General features: G+C 43.5%; 1 protein-coding gene across 4 annotated transcripts in view; it reads left to right on the forward strand.

The window, feature by feature from the left end:
- The window catches only part of tjp2a (tight junction protein 2a (zona occludens 2)), a 40,035-nt gene that overhangs the window by 24,368 nt on the left and 968 nt on the right, over positions 1 to 14,699 (forward strand). For all 4 annotated transcript variants that reach the window (XM_046317448.1, XM_046317447.1, XM_046317449.1 and 1 more), the window contains 17 exons: positions 258 to 361; positions 597 to 750; positions 1,712 to 1,823; positions 2,016 to 2,158; positions 2,302 to 2,386; positions 2,546 to 2,696; positions 4,784 to 4,892; positions 5,000 to 5,219; positions 6,443 to 6,627; positions 10,963 to 11,058; positions 11,660 to 11,739; positions 11,900 to 12,110; positions 12,310 to 12,410; positions 13,284 to 13,511; positions 13,708 to 13,809; positions 13,905 to 14,174; positions 14,576 to 14,661. In XM_046317448.1, the coding sequence (XP_046173404.1) occupies positions 258 to 361; positions 597 to 750; positions 1,712 to 1,823; positions 2,016 to 2,158; positions 2,302 to 2,386; positions 2,546 to 2,696; positions 4,784 to 4,892; positions 5,000 to 5,219; positions 6,443 to 6,627; positions 10,963 to 11,058; positions 11,660 to 11,739; positions 11,900 to 12,110; positions 12,310 to 12,410; positions 13,284 to 13,511; positions 13,708 to 13,809; positions 13,905 to 14,174; positions 14,576 to 14,661 (2,437 nt within the window). The remainder of the gene's footprint in view (positions 1 to 257; positions 362 to 596; positions 751 to 1,711; positions 1,824 to 2,015; positions 2,159 to 2,301; positions 2,387 to 2,545; positions 2,697 to 4,783; positions 4,893 to 4,999; positions 5,220 to 6,442; positions 6,628 to 10,962; positions 11,059 to 11,659; positions 11,740 to 11,899; positions 12,111 to 12,309; positions 12,411 to 13,283; positions 13,512 to 13,707; positions 13,810 to 13,904; positions 14,175 to 14,575; positions 14,662 to 14,699) is intronic.

A 14,699-nucleotide genomic window follows, 5' to 3' on the forward strand; every position in this document is an offset into this window, starting at 1 on the left:
TACATACATACATACATACATACATACATACATACATACATACATACATACATACATACATACATACATACATACATACATACATACATACATACATACATACATACATACATACATACATACTGTACTAACACCCCATATTTACAGTGATATATCTCTACTATGCTCATTCCTCTAAGACAGCCTGTGCTAAGTGTTTACTATCAGTTAAACCATGTTTTTATGTTTACACCATGTGTTTTGTGTGTGTGTTATAGAGTATGGTCTGCGTCTGGGCAGTCAGCTGTTTATTAAGGAGATGACCAGCACAGGTCTGGCCTGCAGGGATGGCAACCTACAGGAGGGAGACATCATACTGAAGGTAGGAAGGGCCTCACATACAGACCACTGTTTCATCTCTGCTCTGGGGGAAGCGTTGTTTCACTGCTGCCTCGTTAAAAGTTGCATGTTATGTTGGCCTATAATGGGATTTATCCTCTCCCCCCCCACATATTACTTAAGAATGATCCGTCATAGACAGTGGGCTACAGATATTATGTGTGTTTGCTACGATACACTATGAATGTGATTTGACTCTCTCTCTCACTCTGTGTCAGATCAATGGTACAGTGACCGAGAACCTGTCTCTAAGCGACGCAGGGAAGCTGATCGAGAAGTCTCGAGGAAAGCTGCAGCTGGTGGTGCAGAGAGACAGGAGACAGGTCCTGGTCAGGATTCCTCCCCTGGCAGACAGCGACTCTGAGCTCGATGGTGAGAGACCCTCCACTCTCAGTCTCTGTGGCAGCAGCTCCTTTCCTTTTTAAGGACAAATACCTTTTTATGTGGACAGATTCAGAACGGTCTCAGTGCTCTGTATACGTTATTAATTGAGAGTGTTTTAACCTACTGTATTGTCTACTGATATGAAAATGTCTGTTTTCGGTTGTATTGTCCTGTCCATATCTGGTTTTATTGAATTGTCTGTTTTCTTTTTGTTTGATTCTGGCAACAACAAAAAGTTTCCCCTTAGGGATAATAAAGTTTTGTTTCAACTTTACTCACCTTCCACCTGACCTGTCATTGGTATAGAGAGATTATGAAACGGTATACCCATGCATGTCAGCCAAACAGACACCGTGTTGATGACATTTAGTCTATTTCATCAATAACATTTCACATTTCTACAGAAATAATGTATGAAAAAGAGAACCGTGTTCTCTTCAGTGTCACCTGGCCGTCTCTATGGCTACTGGCTCTATTTCAGTATATTTGTCACGTGATCAAAGTGCAGGTTATGATTGGGTTGTGTAATTAAATGGGAGGGTGGGGTGATGCGCTAACCCAAAGCGTTTGAGGGGGGCGTTGTCACACACCCGGGGACTTCTGACCCACTTTGGTCCATTCAGGGACGTGGTGTGTGAGCGCTTGGCAGGGGAATATAATCCCCCCCCGATAATCCACTTATTGAATATGACAGAATTTCATTATGCTATGGTCTGAAATGTAGCAAATAAATGTGCGATCTAAGATTGGAACTGCAGCTTCTGTATTGAGAACAGGGGTGCTTGTCTGTGTGACGGGTATCTGCAAGAAATGTATCTGTCTGTGGTTTGCTGTGTTTGTCTGTTTCTCTCCACTCCTAATACCAAATGTAACATTTCTTATGGGAAAAGTCGACTTGGGTTATCTGTCTTGAAGATGAACTAGATGTTGGTAATATTTTGTGTTCCAGATATCTCGGAGATCGAGTCTTACCGCTCCTACTCGCCACAGGATGACCGACGAGCCCCCCACTCAGACCTGTCCTCCCACTCCTCCAATGAGAGGCTCCGAGACAAACCCAGGTAAACAGTCACCCTCTGCTCCCACCTGCTGTATGGATCACTCTTATGTACTGTACCATATAATATTGTTGAGGTGATATTTACATTGAGTATCTGTACACCATCACTATGGCATTTCGGAGAAGATGAAAGCCAACTGTAGCTGTGTTGTACTGTTTGAGAACCATGGGATTATGTGTGTTTTACGATCAGGGAGGAACCTCCCAGCAGGCTGGCTAAAATGGGCGCTATGCCGACACCGTTCGCCATGCCGGCGCGAAAAAAGGATAGAGTTGTGGAGGACACGCCCCTTCTGCCAGTAGAGAGGGTGGAGCCCCGCCCGGAAACACCCCCAGGTAAGCACAATGACTTTGAATAACTGAATATGGGACATTTTTTTTTTCCCGTTATCACATTTATCTGTTATATAAGCAGTGCATCAGTTAACTTACCATCGTAGCAATGCTCACCAATGAGGATTTCCATTTTGTTTTTACAGCACCGGTAGTAACTGTTGCCCCAAAAGTCCATGCTGTCCCAAAGGTACCACTGACACCAAGCATAGAGGATCAGGAGATATACGGGTAAGTGTTGGTTCCACAAACACATCTACAGCGAATGGGTCTAGGGTACAGACTCACTATTAACTCAACATAGTTGTGTACTCTAATGTAGATTATGAATAGAAATGTACAAATGTTATTAACTTGCCTGTTGTCTTAAATGGATTGTGTGTTGCCCAGGCCCAACACTGTGATGGTGCGTTTCCAGAAGGGGGAGAGCGTGGGGCTGAGGCTGGCGGGAGGAAACGATGTGGGAATCTTCATCGCAGGTGTTCAGGAGGACAGTCCTGCAGAACAGGAGGGTCTTCACACTGGGGACCAGATCATGAAGGTAGGGAAAGGGTTAACTCTTAGTCTTAGTCTTCTTTGGGATCGGTGTCCCTTCTGTGGGAAGGTTGAGATAATGCAATTAGCATAAGGTTGTAAGTAACAAGAACATTTCCCAGGACATAGACATACAGTGGGGCAAAAAGTATTTAGTCAGCCACCAATTGTGCAAGTTTTCCCACTTAAAAAGATGAGAGGCCTGTAAAGTTCATCATTGGTACACTTCAACTATGACAGACAAAATGAGAGAAATAAATCCAGAAAATCACATTGTAAGATTTTTTATAATTAATTTATTTGCAAATTATGGTGGAAAATAAGTATTTGGTCACCTACAAACAAGCAAGATTTCTGGCTCTCACAGACCTGTAACTTCTTCTTTAAGAGGCCCCTCTGTCCTCCACTCGTTACATGTATTAATGGCACCTGTTTGAACTTGTTATCAGTATAAAAGACACCTGTCCACAACCTCAAACAGTCACACTCCAAACTCCACTATGGCCAAGACCAAAGAGCTGTCAAAGGACACCAGAAACAAAATTGTAGACCTGCACCAGGCTGGGAAGACTGAATCTGCAATAGGTAAGCAGCTTGGTTTGAAGAAATCAACTGTGGGAGCAATTATTAGGAAATGGAAGACATACAAGACCACTGATAATCTCCCTCGATCTGGGGCTCCATGCAAGATTTCACCCCGTGGGGTCAAAATGATCACAAGAACGGTGAGCAAAAATCACAAGAACCACACGGTGGGACCTAGTGAATGACCTGCAGAGAGCTGGGACCAAAGTAACAAAGCCTACCATCAATAACACACCAAGCCACCAGGGACTCAAATCCTGCAGTGCCAGACGTGTCCCCCTGCTTAAGCCAGTACATGTCCAGGCCCGTCTGAAGTTTGCTAGAGAGCATTTGGATGATCCAGAAGAAGATTGGGAGAATATCATATGGTCAGATGAAACCAAAATATAACTTTTTGGGAAAAACTCAACTCGTTGTGTTTGGAGGACAAAGAATGCTGAGTTGCATCCAAAGAACACCATACCTACTGTGAAGCATGGGGGTGAAAACATCATGCTTTGGGGCTGTTTTTCTGCAAAGGGACCAGGACGACTGATCCGTATAAAGGAAAGAATGAATGGGGCCATGTATCGTGAGATTTTGAGTGAAAACCTCCTTCCATCAGCAAGGGCATTGAAGATGAAACGTGCCTGGGTCTTTCAGCATGACAATGATCCCAAACACACCGCCCGGGCAACGAAGGAGTGGATTCGTAAGAAGCATTCCAAGGTCCTGGAGTGGCCTAGCCAGTCTCCAGATCTCAACCCCATAGAAAAGCTTTGGAGGGAGTTGAAAGTCTGTGTTGCCCAGCAACAGCCCCAAAACATCACTGCTCTAGAGGAGATCTGCATGGAGGAATGGGCCAAAAGTGTGTGAACCTTGTGAAGACTTACAGAAAACGTTGACCTCTGTCATTGCCAACAAAGGGTATATAACAAAGTATTGAGAAACTTTTGTTATTGACCAAATACTTATTTTCCACCATAATTTGCAAATAAATTCATTAAAAATCCTACAATGTGATTCTGGATTTTTTTTTCTAATTTTGTCTGTCATAGTTGAAGTGTACCTATGATGAAAATTACAGACCTCATCTTTTTAAGTGGGAGAACTTGCACAATTGGTGGCTGACAATGCTTTTTTGCCCCACTGCTTCTGATATTGGCAGAACACTTAACTTCTTGTTAATCTAACTGCACTGTCCAATTTACAGTAGCTAGAATGGCTTTTTTCCCCCTTTGTATTATCTTTTACCAGATCTACCAGATCTATATATTCTCCTACATTCATTTCACATTTCTTTCAAATTTGAAAGTGTTTCCTTTCAAATGGTACTAAGAATATGCATATCGTTAATTCAAGGGCTGAGCTACAGCCAGTTAGATTTGGGTATGTCATTTTAGGCGTAGAAAAAGAAAAGTGTGCGGATCCTTAAGAGGTTTTAATGTTTGTCATGTTTGTGAAATTCCTCATGTCTGTTCATGAGTGCTTTACATATGATCGCTAATGTTATGTCTTTGTGTCTGTCAGGTGAACAACATGGACTTCAGGGACATGGTGCGTGAGGATGCTGTCCTATACCTGCTGGAGATTCCAAAGGGAGAGGATGTCACCATCCTGGCTCAGAGCAAACCTGATGGTGAGTCACGCCTTCACTCTGTAGATAAAGACACATCTGTCATTTTATTTCAACTCATGTCGCAGGTGAAGTGGTTTGATGTTTGTGGTGTCTGTCCTTTGTTCCAGTCTATAAGGACATCCTGGCATCGGGCAGGGGGGACTCGTTCTTCATCAGGACCCACTTTGAGTATGAGAAAGAGGTTCCCCAGAGCCTGCCCTTCTCCCGAGGGGAGATCTTCAATGTGACTGACACACTCTATGACGGCAAGCTGGGAAACTGGCTAGCCATCCGCACTGACAAAGACAACCAGCTGCTGGAGAAGGGCATCATCCCCAACAAGAGCAGGTGTGTGTGCGCATACAGATGTAAGATCTTAATTTGATCACTCTGTTGCAAGAGAACTTGTAGTGTTTTGAGTTGGGGCTGCACGTGGAATCAAATTCAGATTGAAATTGAGCTATTGACATGTGCAATATCCATATCGCAAGAGGCCATGATTTTTTCCTCTTTTTTTGATACTATTAATACTGCAAAAACTAGACTACGGTACCTCCTCCAATGAGATGCACTAGACTGTTCATTCAGTCTCTACTTGCACAGAGGATGCTGACCAATCACAAGCAGGGTCTCTCACTCTCTGCATGGCTTGCACATGCTGGCCAATCACAATCATCCCCGCTTAGAGTGTGCAGTTAAACAGGCATTGATTGCCGACGCGTTTTCAAGTGTAAGGCCTACGAAGAAACGTCCTGAAGAACAGAAATCGCAGAGGTTATCACATAGCCAAAGACATGGTTGCTATTTGTACAGTCCGCAAAGACGGCTTCAAGAGATGATTAACAAGCTGGACAGGAGGTTACAAGATCCCATCTCACACACAGTTCTCCCAAGTCACCATCCCAACACTGTATTACACATTTTAAGGCAGACGTTGAAACATGTCCCATTAAATGAGCGGATCAGACTTCAATATTTGGACACCGGCTGCACCTTGCAATCGGTAGGCTACGTGTTACATGATTTTAAGGCACTTTGACTTATAGTTAAAATTATAACCATGATTGAGGCTACTTATACATAATTACACAGTCATAAGACTCCTATTCCATCTGCAGCCAATGGCTGCCTGAATAAATAATTCACTTAGGTTATTTAAGAACTCATAATGGTGAAATAGGAACTCATAATGTTATTAATGAATTAGTGCTGTGCTTTATAGCAGGCTATATTTGGATCATGTTAAAAATGTATGTCTGTTAATATGTAGGTGTAATAATCCTATCTATTATCATACTGTATGTAGCCTATAACAATGTATTTGTTTAATTTGGTTTTGTATTCAGTTGGCACCGTATGTAGTAATTCATATGATCTCAATTTTAGAAGTTCTCTACCTTGACAGTAGTTTTAACCATGTCTGGTGGAATTACCAAGTTTTCACGTGTGTGTGTGTGTGTGTGTGTGTGTGTGTGTGTGTGTGTGTGTGTGTGTGTGTGTGTGTGTGTGTGTGTGTGTGTGTGAGATTGAGACTAAGTACTTTATGATTCCTGGTGTTCTCTGCTTCTCAGGGCGGAACAAATGTCGAATGTGCAGAATGCCCAGAGAGGAACAGCCAATGACAGAGGAGACTTCTGGAGGTTGAGGGGTCAAAGGGCGGCAAAGAAGAAGGACCTCCGTAAGAGCAGAGAGGATCTGACTGCCACCCCTGTCACCACTCGCTTCTCTGCCTACGAGAGGGTGGTCTTACGAGAAGGTACGTCTCCCAACGCAAAAGACTCCCATCTCCTGTTGGGGTGTGGTCTAAGAGCCACTTGACTGGATAGAACAGAATAAGTTCTAAACTTTCGATTGAACTTAACTATCAACTGAATTATTTATTAGGAACTTTCTCATAATGGAATGCACAGACAAACTATATAGCATGTCTAACCAGAGTTACAGTTGAAGTTGGAAGTTTACATACACTTAGGTTGGAGACATTAAAACTCGTTTTTCAACCACTCCACAAGTTTCTTGTTAACAAACTATAGTTTTGGCAAGTCGGTTAGGACATCTACTTTGTGCCTGACACAAGTAATTTTTCCAACAATTGTTTACAGACAGATTATTTCACTTTATAATTCACTGTATCACATTTCCAGTGGGTCAGAAGTTTACATACACTAAGTTGACTGTGTCTTTAAACAGCTTGGAAAATTCCAGAAAATTATGTAATGGCTTTAGAACAGGGGTGTCAAAGTCAAATGGACGGAGGGCCAAATAAAAAATTTAGCTACAAGCCGAGGGCCGGACTGTTCGAATGTTCATTGAAAATTTTTTAAATGACGCATATAGTCTAGTGAACCTAATTGAACCTACTGAAAACCTAACAAATATATTCCAATATGATCAGATAAATAAAGCAATATTTTCTTATGGCTCTGTCAGTAATCTTTAATTTTCAACAGACACAAAAGACAAATTTCCTTTATATAAAAATCCCCATAACATGAACATTAAATGAAAGAAACCGGTATTCATCAGTAGCCTATATTTTCTATTTTAGCAAAAGTGGGCTAAATTTACTTCAAAGAAAAAAACAATAATAGCAATTTTCTATCATCCACTCAACTGAAATATTTTTAAAATATAATTGGATTGAAATACAATAAAATAAAGTGCAAAAATCTATTAATCAAAAACAACACTTTGTTTAAGGAGAAGTAACATGCAGTGAAAACAAATATTAAACTTTAACTTTTAAACTTGAACTGAGTAAAAACTCTAAATATGTGATTGCACAGTAATGTTCACTTGTTTGAGGTTGAGGGTGATACTTGGTGGTGTCCCATCTTTTCCACAAGTTCATCAATGTTGAGGGTAAGGCTCTGAGCTGAGGAAATCCTCAGAATTGAGTGGAGGTGTTCAGCAGTAAGTCGACTTCTGTGTGATGTTTTGTTCAAGTTCATCAAAGAAAACAGTTGTTCACACAGGTATGTGCTGCCAAACATAGACAACGTTTGAGCAGCCTGGATGCGCAGCTGGGGCATTGTGTCGGGGAGGAAACGAACTCCGCAGCACCCACTGCCGCATATTTTGCCCTCAGTGCATCATTGCATTGGAGGTCAATCAACTCCATTTGGAGGTTTGGTGGTGAGCTTTCCACGTCAACAGCAAATGGGTTACCGAGCAGTTCCAACCTGCTTTTTTGTGCTTCAAAGTCAGCAAATCGGCGTCGAAAGTCAGCGGCAAGCATACCTATTTTATCAGCCAACTGTCGGGAACGCACTGGTAGAGAGCTTCTCTTTCATGGTCTGGCAGCTGGGAAAGTGGCTCAAATTTTCTTTCCGCATCTGCGTCTCCCACAGAGTCAGTTTGGTTTTAAATGCCTTCACTGTACTGTACATATTGACACGATACCCTGCAGCTGCAAGTTCATTGCATTCAGATTCGTAATGTCACACAGAAAAGCCATTTCACACAGAAACATTTCGTCTCGGAGTTGTGTTGTGTCTTTCCCTTTGCTGTCCAAGAACAGACAAATCTCCTCACAGCTCGAAACATCTTTGAAGCACCTTTCCCTGGCTTAGCCAACCTCATAAGGCAAATCACCATGCTCCGTTTCTAACTCCGTCAGAAATGCCTTGAACTGGCGGTGATTCAAACCTTTGGCTCTGATAAAGTTAACTGTGCGCGTGATGATGCTCATTACATGCTCCATTTTCAAGGCTTTACCGCACAACGCTTCCTGGTGTATGATACAATGATAAGCTGTCAGCTCAGTTTTCCTCTTGCATCTTTCCCGTATCTTCGTCACCAGTCCGCTCCTGTGTCCACACATCGCAAGTTTTTCCCAAGGCAGCTCCATCTCATTTACACATCTTGACACCTCTTCATACAAATCATGCCCCGTAGTTGTGCCATGCATAGGACGTAAAGCCAAAAACTCCTCTGTCACGCTTAGGCTGGAGTCCACTCCGCGGATGAAAATTGACAACTGGGCAATGTCAGAAATGTCGGTGCTCTCATCCACAGCCAAGGAATATGCAATGAAAACAAGCTGCTCTTTTAGATTGATGGACAACTGGTCTACTCTCTCGGCAATGGTGTTTCTGCTCAGACTCACATTTAAAAAGAGTTGCCTTTTCTGGGCAAACTTCGTCACAAACTTTAATCATGCAGTTTTTGATGAAATCCCCCTCCGTAAATGGCCAATTTAGCGATCTCTTCTGCCAAAATAAAACTGGCCTTGACAGCAGCCTGGCCTTGTGATTTGGCTTTTTTGAACAGAGCCTGTCGAGATTTGAGGCCTCGGTTTAATTCCTCTGCCTTTTGTAGCCTTTGTTCCATGTCCATATTCTTGTTTTTGTCCGCGTGTTTCGTTTCATAATGTCGTCTCAGATTATACTCTTTCAACTTTCTCCACACACACAGGTTTTCCAGCTACCTCCGTGAACAAATACTCCGACTCCCACCTTGTTTGAAACCCCGGTTCTCAGTGTCCACCTTCCGTTTTGCCATTTTTGATGGGTATCTGAAAGTTAATTTTACTGTGATGCTGACAACTGCTGTGCCAATAAATATTGAAATGAAGCAGCCTAGTGCGTCACCGTTGCATTGTGGGAAATGTGTATTGGTGCGTGTAAAAGATCTGCGGGCTGCCGGCTTGCTGCGGTCTGCGGGCCGGTTCTAATAATAAATCAAGATCATCCCAGGGGCCGTAAATAACCTTCTCGCGGGCCGGATGTGGCCCGCGGGCCTTGACTCTGACATATGTGCTTTAGAAGCTTCTGATAGGCTAATTGACATCATTTGAGTCAATTGGAGATGTACCTGTGAATGTAGTTCAAGGCCTACCTTCAAACTCATTGCCTCTTTGCTTGACATCATGGGAAAATCAAAAGAAATCAGCCAAGAAAATTGTAGACCTCCACAAGTCTGGTTCATCCTTGGGAGCAATTTCCAAACGCCTGAAGGTACAACGTTCATCTGTACAAACAATATTACGCAAGTACAAACACCATGGGACCACAAATCCGTCATACCGCTCAGGAAGGAGACGTGTTCTGTCTCCTAGAGATTAATGTACTTGGGTGCGAAAAGTGCAAATCAATCCCAGAAAAACAACAAAGGACCTTGTAAAGATGCTGGATGAAACGGGTACAAAAGTATCTATATCCACAGTAAAATGAGTCCTGTATTGACAACTTAAAAGGCCAATCAGCAAAGAAGAAGCCACTGCTCCAAAACCGCCATAAAAAAGCCAGACTACGGTTTGCAACTGCACATGGGGACAAAAATCACACATTTTAGAGAAATATCATCTGGTCTGATGAAACAAAAATATAACTGTTTGGCCATAATGACCATGGTTATGTTTGGAGGAAAAAGGGGGAGGATTGCAAGCTGTGAAACACGGGGTGGCAGCATCATGTTGTGGGGGTGCTTTGCTGCAGGAGGGACTGGTGCACTTCACAAAATAATGTGAATATATTGAAGCAACATCCCAAGACATCAGTTAAAGCTTGGTCGCAAATGGGTCTTCCAAATGGACAATGACCCCAAGCATACTTCCAAAGTTGTGGCCACATGGCTTAAGGACAACAAAGTCAAGGTATTGGAGTGGCCATCACAAAACTCTGACCTCAATCCTATAGAAAATGTGTGGACAGAACTGAAAAAGCGTGTGGGAGCAAGGAGGCCTACAAACCTGACTCAGTTGCACCAGCTCTGTCAGGAGGAATGGGACAAAATTCACTCAACTTGTGGGAAGATTGTGGAGGGCCATCTTGACACGTTTGACCCAAGTTAAACAATTTAAAGGCAATGCTACCAAAAAGTAATTGAGTGTATGTAAACTGCTGACCCACTGATAATTTGATGAAAGAAACAAAAGAAATAAACCCTTCTGTCTTATTTTTCACATTTCACATTCTTAGGATCACCACTTAATTTAACTGACCTAAGACAGTGAATCTTTACTAGGATTAAATGTCAGGAATTGTGAAACTGAGTTCAAATGTATTTGGCTAAGGTGTATGTAAACTTCTGACTTCAGCTGTATATTACAGATGTGAGATACTAACAGTGTGTCTGTTTTGATCCTCAGCTGGCTTCAGGAGACCAGTAGTTGTGTTTGGGCCCATTGCAGACGCAGTCAATGAGAAACTGGCCAACGACCTGCCTGAGGAGTTTGTCATAGCCAGTGAGTATGGTGCTCCTAACTTCTGCTTGTAAACTAAGGTGCATCATGTATTTACGTTAGGGGCGGCAGGGTAGCCTAGTGGTTAGAGCATTGGACTAGTAACCGGAAGGTTGCGAGTTCAAACCCCCGAGCTGACAAGGTACAAATCTGTCGTTCTGCCCCTGAACAGGCAGTTAACCCACTGTTCCCAGGCCGTCATTGAAAATAAGAATGTGTTCTTAACTGACTTGCCTGGTTAAATAAAGGTTAAAAAAAAAAAATTAAAAGGTGCGCTCAATTTAGTATTTTTAATTTCAATGGAATAGTTCCAAATATGTTCACCCTGCGCTGACCGGGCATTCTAAATTGAGCATTTATAATAATAAATATAAAAATATATGCCATTTAGCAGACGCTTTTATCCAAAGCGACTTACAGTCATGCGTGCATACATTCTACGTATGGGTGGTCCCGGGGATCGAACCCACTACCCTGGCGTTACAAGTGCCATGCTCTACCAACTGAGCTACACAGGACCACAGCATTTCCTTATGGCTTCTATGATCATGTGTGTTTATGTAGTATTGGTGAGAAGCTGATGTGTTTTTGTTTGACCACACAGAGACCGAGCCCAAGGACGCAGGTGCTGACAAGTCCTCTGGTGTGGTGAGACTCAATACCATTCGCCAGATCATCGAACAGGTAAACGCGACCACCACCGGCGTCTTCATCCTCCCCATTATGAATCATTACCATCATCTTCATCCACCTCTTACCTTCATCACCGTAGTCATCATCCTCCACCTTACTCTTCCTCATCATCTTCTCCAGCTTCCCTCTCACATTGACCCTGTCTCCCCAGGACCGCCATGCCCTGCTGGACGTGACTCCCAAGGCAGTGGACACCCTGAACTACACCCAGTGGTACCCCATTGTGGTGTTCCTCAACCCGGACAGCAAGGGGGGCATCAAGACCATGAGGAACCGCCTTGTGCCCGGCTCCAGTCGCAGCGCCCGCAAACTCTACGAGCAGGCAGTCAAAATGAGGAAGACCTTTTCCCACCTCTTCACTGGTCAGTCACACACAGCAGCTCCTCTGTATATGGCATTGTACATGTCACTGATGCAAGTCCCCAGGTGAATCCCTAGTATTATGAAGCCCAAACACAAGGGTTAGTCTATTGAGGCCACATTGTTTCAGTAATAAACTGTGATTACGCTGTATTTCTTGTTTCTGTTGTGCCAATCATTCTGGTTTGTTTCTCTGGACAGCAACTGTTGACCTGAACTCGGCCAATGACGGGTGGTATGGGAGTGTGAAAGACTCTATCCGGGCACAGCAGGAGCGGGCTGTGTGGATCTGTGAGGGCAAGGTAAGCTCTGTTTTTATTTAATACATATACACTGAACAAAAATATAGATGCAACATTTGAAGTGTTCCTGAAAATTTTCACACACAAAGCTTATTTCTCTCAAATGTTGTGCACCAATTTGTTTAGATACCTGTTAGTGAGCATTTCTGATTTACCAAAATAATCCATCCGCCTGATAGGTGTGGCATATCAAGAAGCTGATGAAACTGCATGATTATTACACAGGTGCACCTTGTGTTGGGGACAATAAAAGGCCACTCTAAAATGTGCACTGCAGGCCTGTGCACAAAAGCAGTTGCCAGATAATTTAATGTTAATTTCTCTACCATAAGCTGCCTCAATGTTGTTTTAGAGAATTTGGTAGTACGTCACCCATTGAGCAGGTTTGGGATGCTCTGGATTGACGTATGACAGCATGTTCCAGTTCCCGCCAAAATATCCAGCAACTTCACACAGCCATTGAAGAGGAGTTAGGCAACATTCCACAGGCCACAATCAACAGCCTAATCAACTCTATGTGAAGGAGCTGTGTCACGCTGCATGAGGCAAATGAGATGCCATGAGTCACACCAGATACTGACTGGTTTTCTGATCAACGCCGCTACTTTTGTTTTTGTGACCAGTCATATGAAATCCATACATTGGGGCCTAATGAATTTATTTCAATTGGCTGATTTCCTAATATGAACTGTAACTCAGTAAAATCTTTGAAATTGTTGCATGTTGCGTTTTTTTATATTTTTGGTGTGTGTACACACACACAGAGAGAAAAAATATCAACCGCAACAATTTCTAACATATTTATTTACTTGAATATGTGAATTTATGTACTGTATGTAGTGTCTTTTATACCAACTTGCGTCTTTCTTTCAGTTGGACGGCTCTGAAGAGGAACTGGATATCCATGATGACCACATGTCATATCTGTCAGCGATGAGCTCCGATTACCTGAGCATGGACAGCCGACTGACCAGCGACTTCGACGACACGGCCGACGAGGGTGGGGCTTACACCGACAACGAGCTGGACGAGCCAATGGACGAGCCCCATCAGCCGGTGTCGGCCATCAGCCGCTCCTCAGAGCCCGTACTACCAGAGGAGGTGGGTGTGCTTTACTACTGTCAATCACTAGCCCTCATTGTCAATCAGTCATCCAGTGTCAGAGATGGAGACTGGCATCTGTCTCTCTCAAATGTACTCCATTAATCTCTCATTGCCAGTCAACAATCTTTGACTTGTTGTGTTGACCTAGTCTGTGTTTGTTGACATACGTACATCCCTCCATTCCCACCTGTAGAGACGCCATCCTGCCCCCATACCTCGTATGAGGAGATCAGGGAGCAGAGAGGTGCTGAGAGACCCCAGCCCGCCCCCCACCTTTGTCCCTGAGCCCCCCAAGGTGAGACCCCCTTGAACCCCACCCTCAGCTCTCAAACCCTGTACCACATTTTGTGCTTGCTTTTAAGACCAGAATATCCTCTTCTATTGCACCAGGTGAGGGTGCAGTCTCGGGGGGGCTATGACTCCCATTCCAGCAGCACCATTAGCAGTGACGCGGCCGGGGGGTCCAAGCCCGCCCCGCCCCCCGTGGCCCTCAAGCCCACCCTAAAGGCCCCCGGCCAGTCATCTGAGGACCACAGTGTCCAGGGGGGAGAGGACCCGGCTAACCGCTCATTCATTGGCAAGGTGAAGGCCTTCGAAAAGATGGACCACCTGGCTAGAGCCCAGAGGATGCTGGAGCTCCAGGAGGCCGAGCAAGCACGGGTCAGTACTACTGGTGGAAAACAGACAGTAACGCCCCTAGCAGTAAGATGTAATGCCCATAAAAGAACCAAATGGATCTACAGGGAAAAGTGATCATTTCATATATTCTGATTAAATGTTTTATTTCAAGTACCAAAAGGTATATTCAAGTGCATGCAGTTGAAATCGGAAGTTTACATACACTTAGGTTGGAGTCATTGGAATGTGATGAAATAAATAATTCTCTCTACTATTTTTCTGACTTTTCACATTAAAATTAAGTGGTGATCTGAAACTGAGTTTAAATGTATTTGGCTAAGGTGTATGTAAACTTCCAACTTCAACTGTATGTTGCTTTATGTTTAATGTACAGTATGTGCGTTGACACAACTGTCAAACTCCTCCTGCTCTCTTGACTGTAGCTGGAAATAGCCCAGAAGCACCCAGACATCTATGCAGTCCCAGTGAAACTACCAAAGCCCAACCACAACCGCCCACAGCCAATAGGGTAAGTTAATCTTTTTAACCTTGTCGATCACCACACAA

Source organism: Oncorhynchus gorbuscha, linkage group LG20 (assembly GCF_021184085.1).
Source record: "Oncorhynchus gorbuscha isolate QuinsamMale2020 ecotype Even-year linkage group LG20, OgorEven_v1.0, whole genome shotgun sequence".
NCBI lineage: Eukaryota > Metazoa > Chordata > Actinopteri > Salmoniformes > Salmonidae > Oncorhynchus > Oncorhynchus gorbuscha.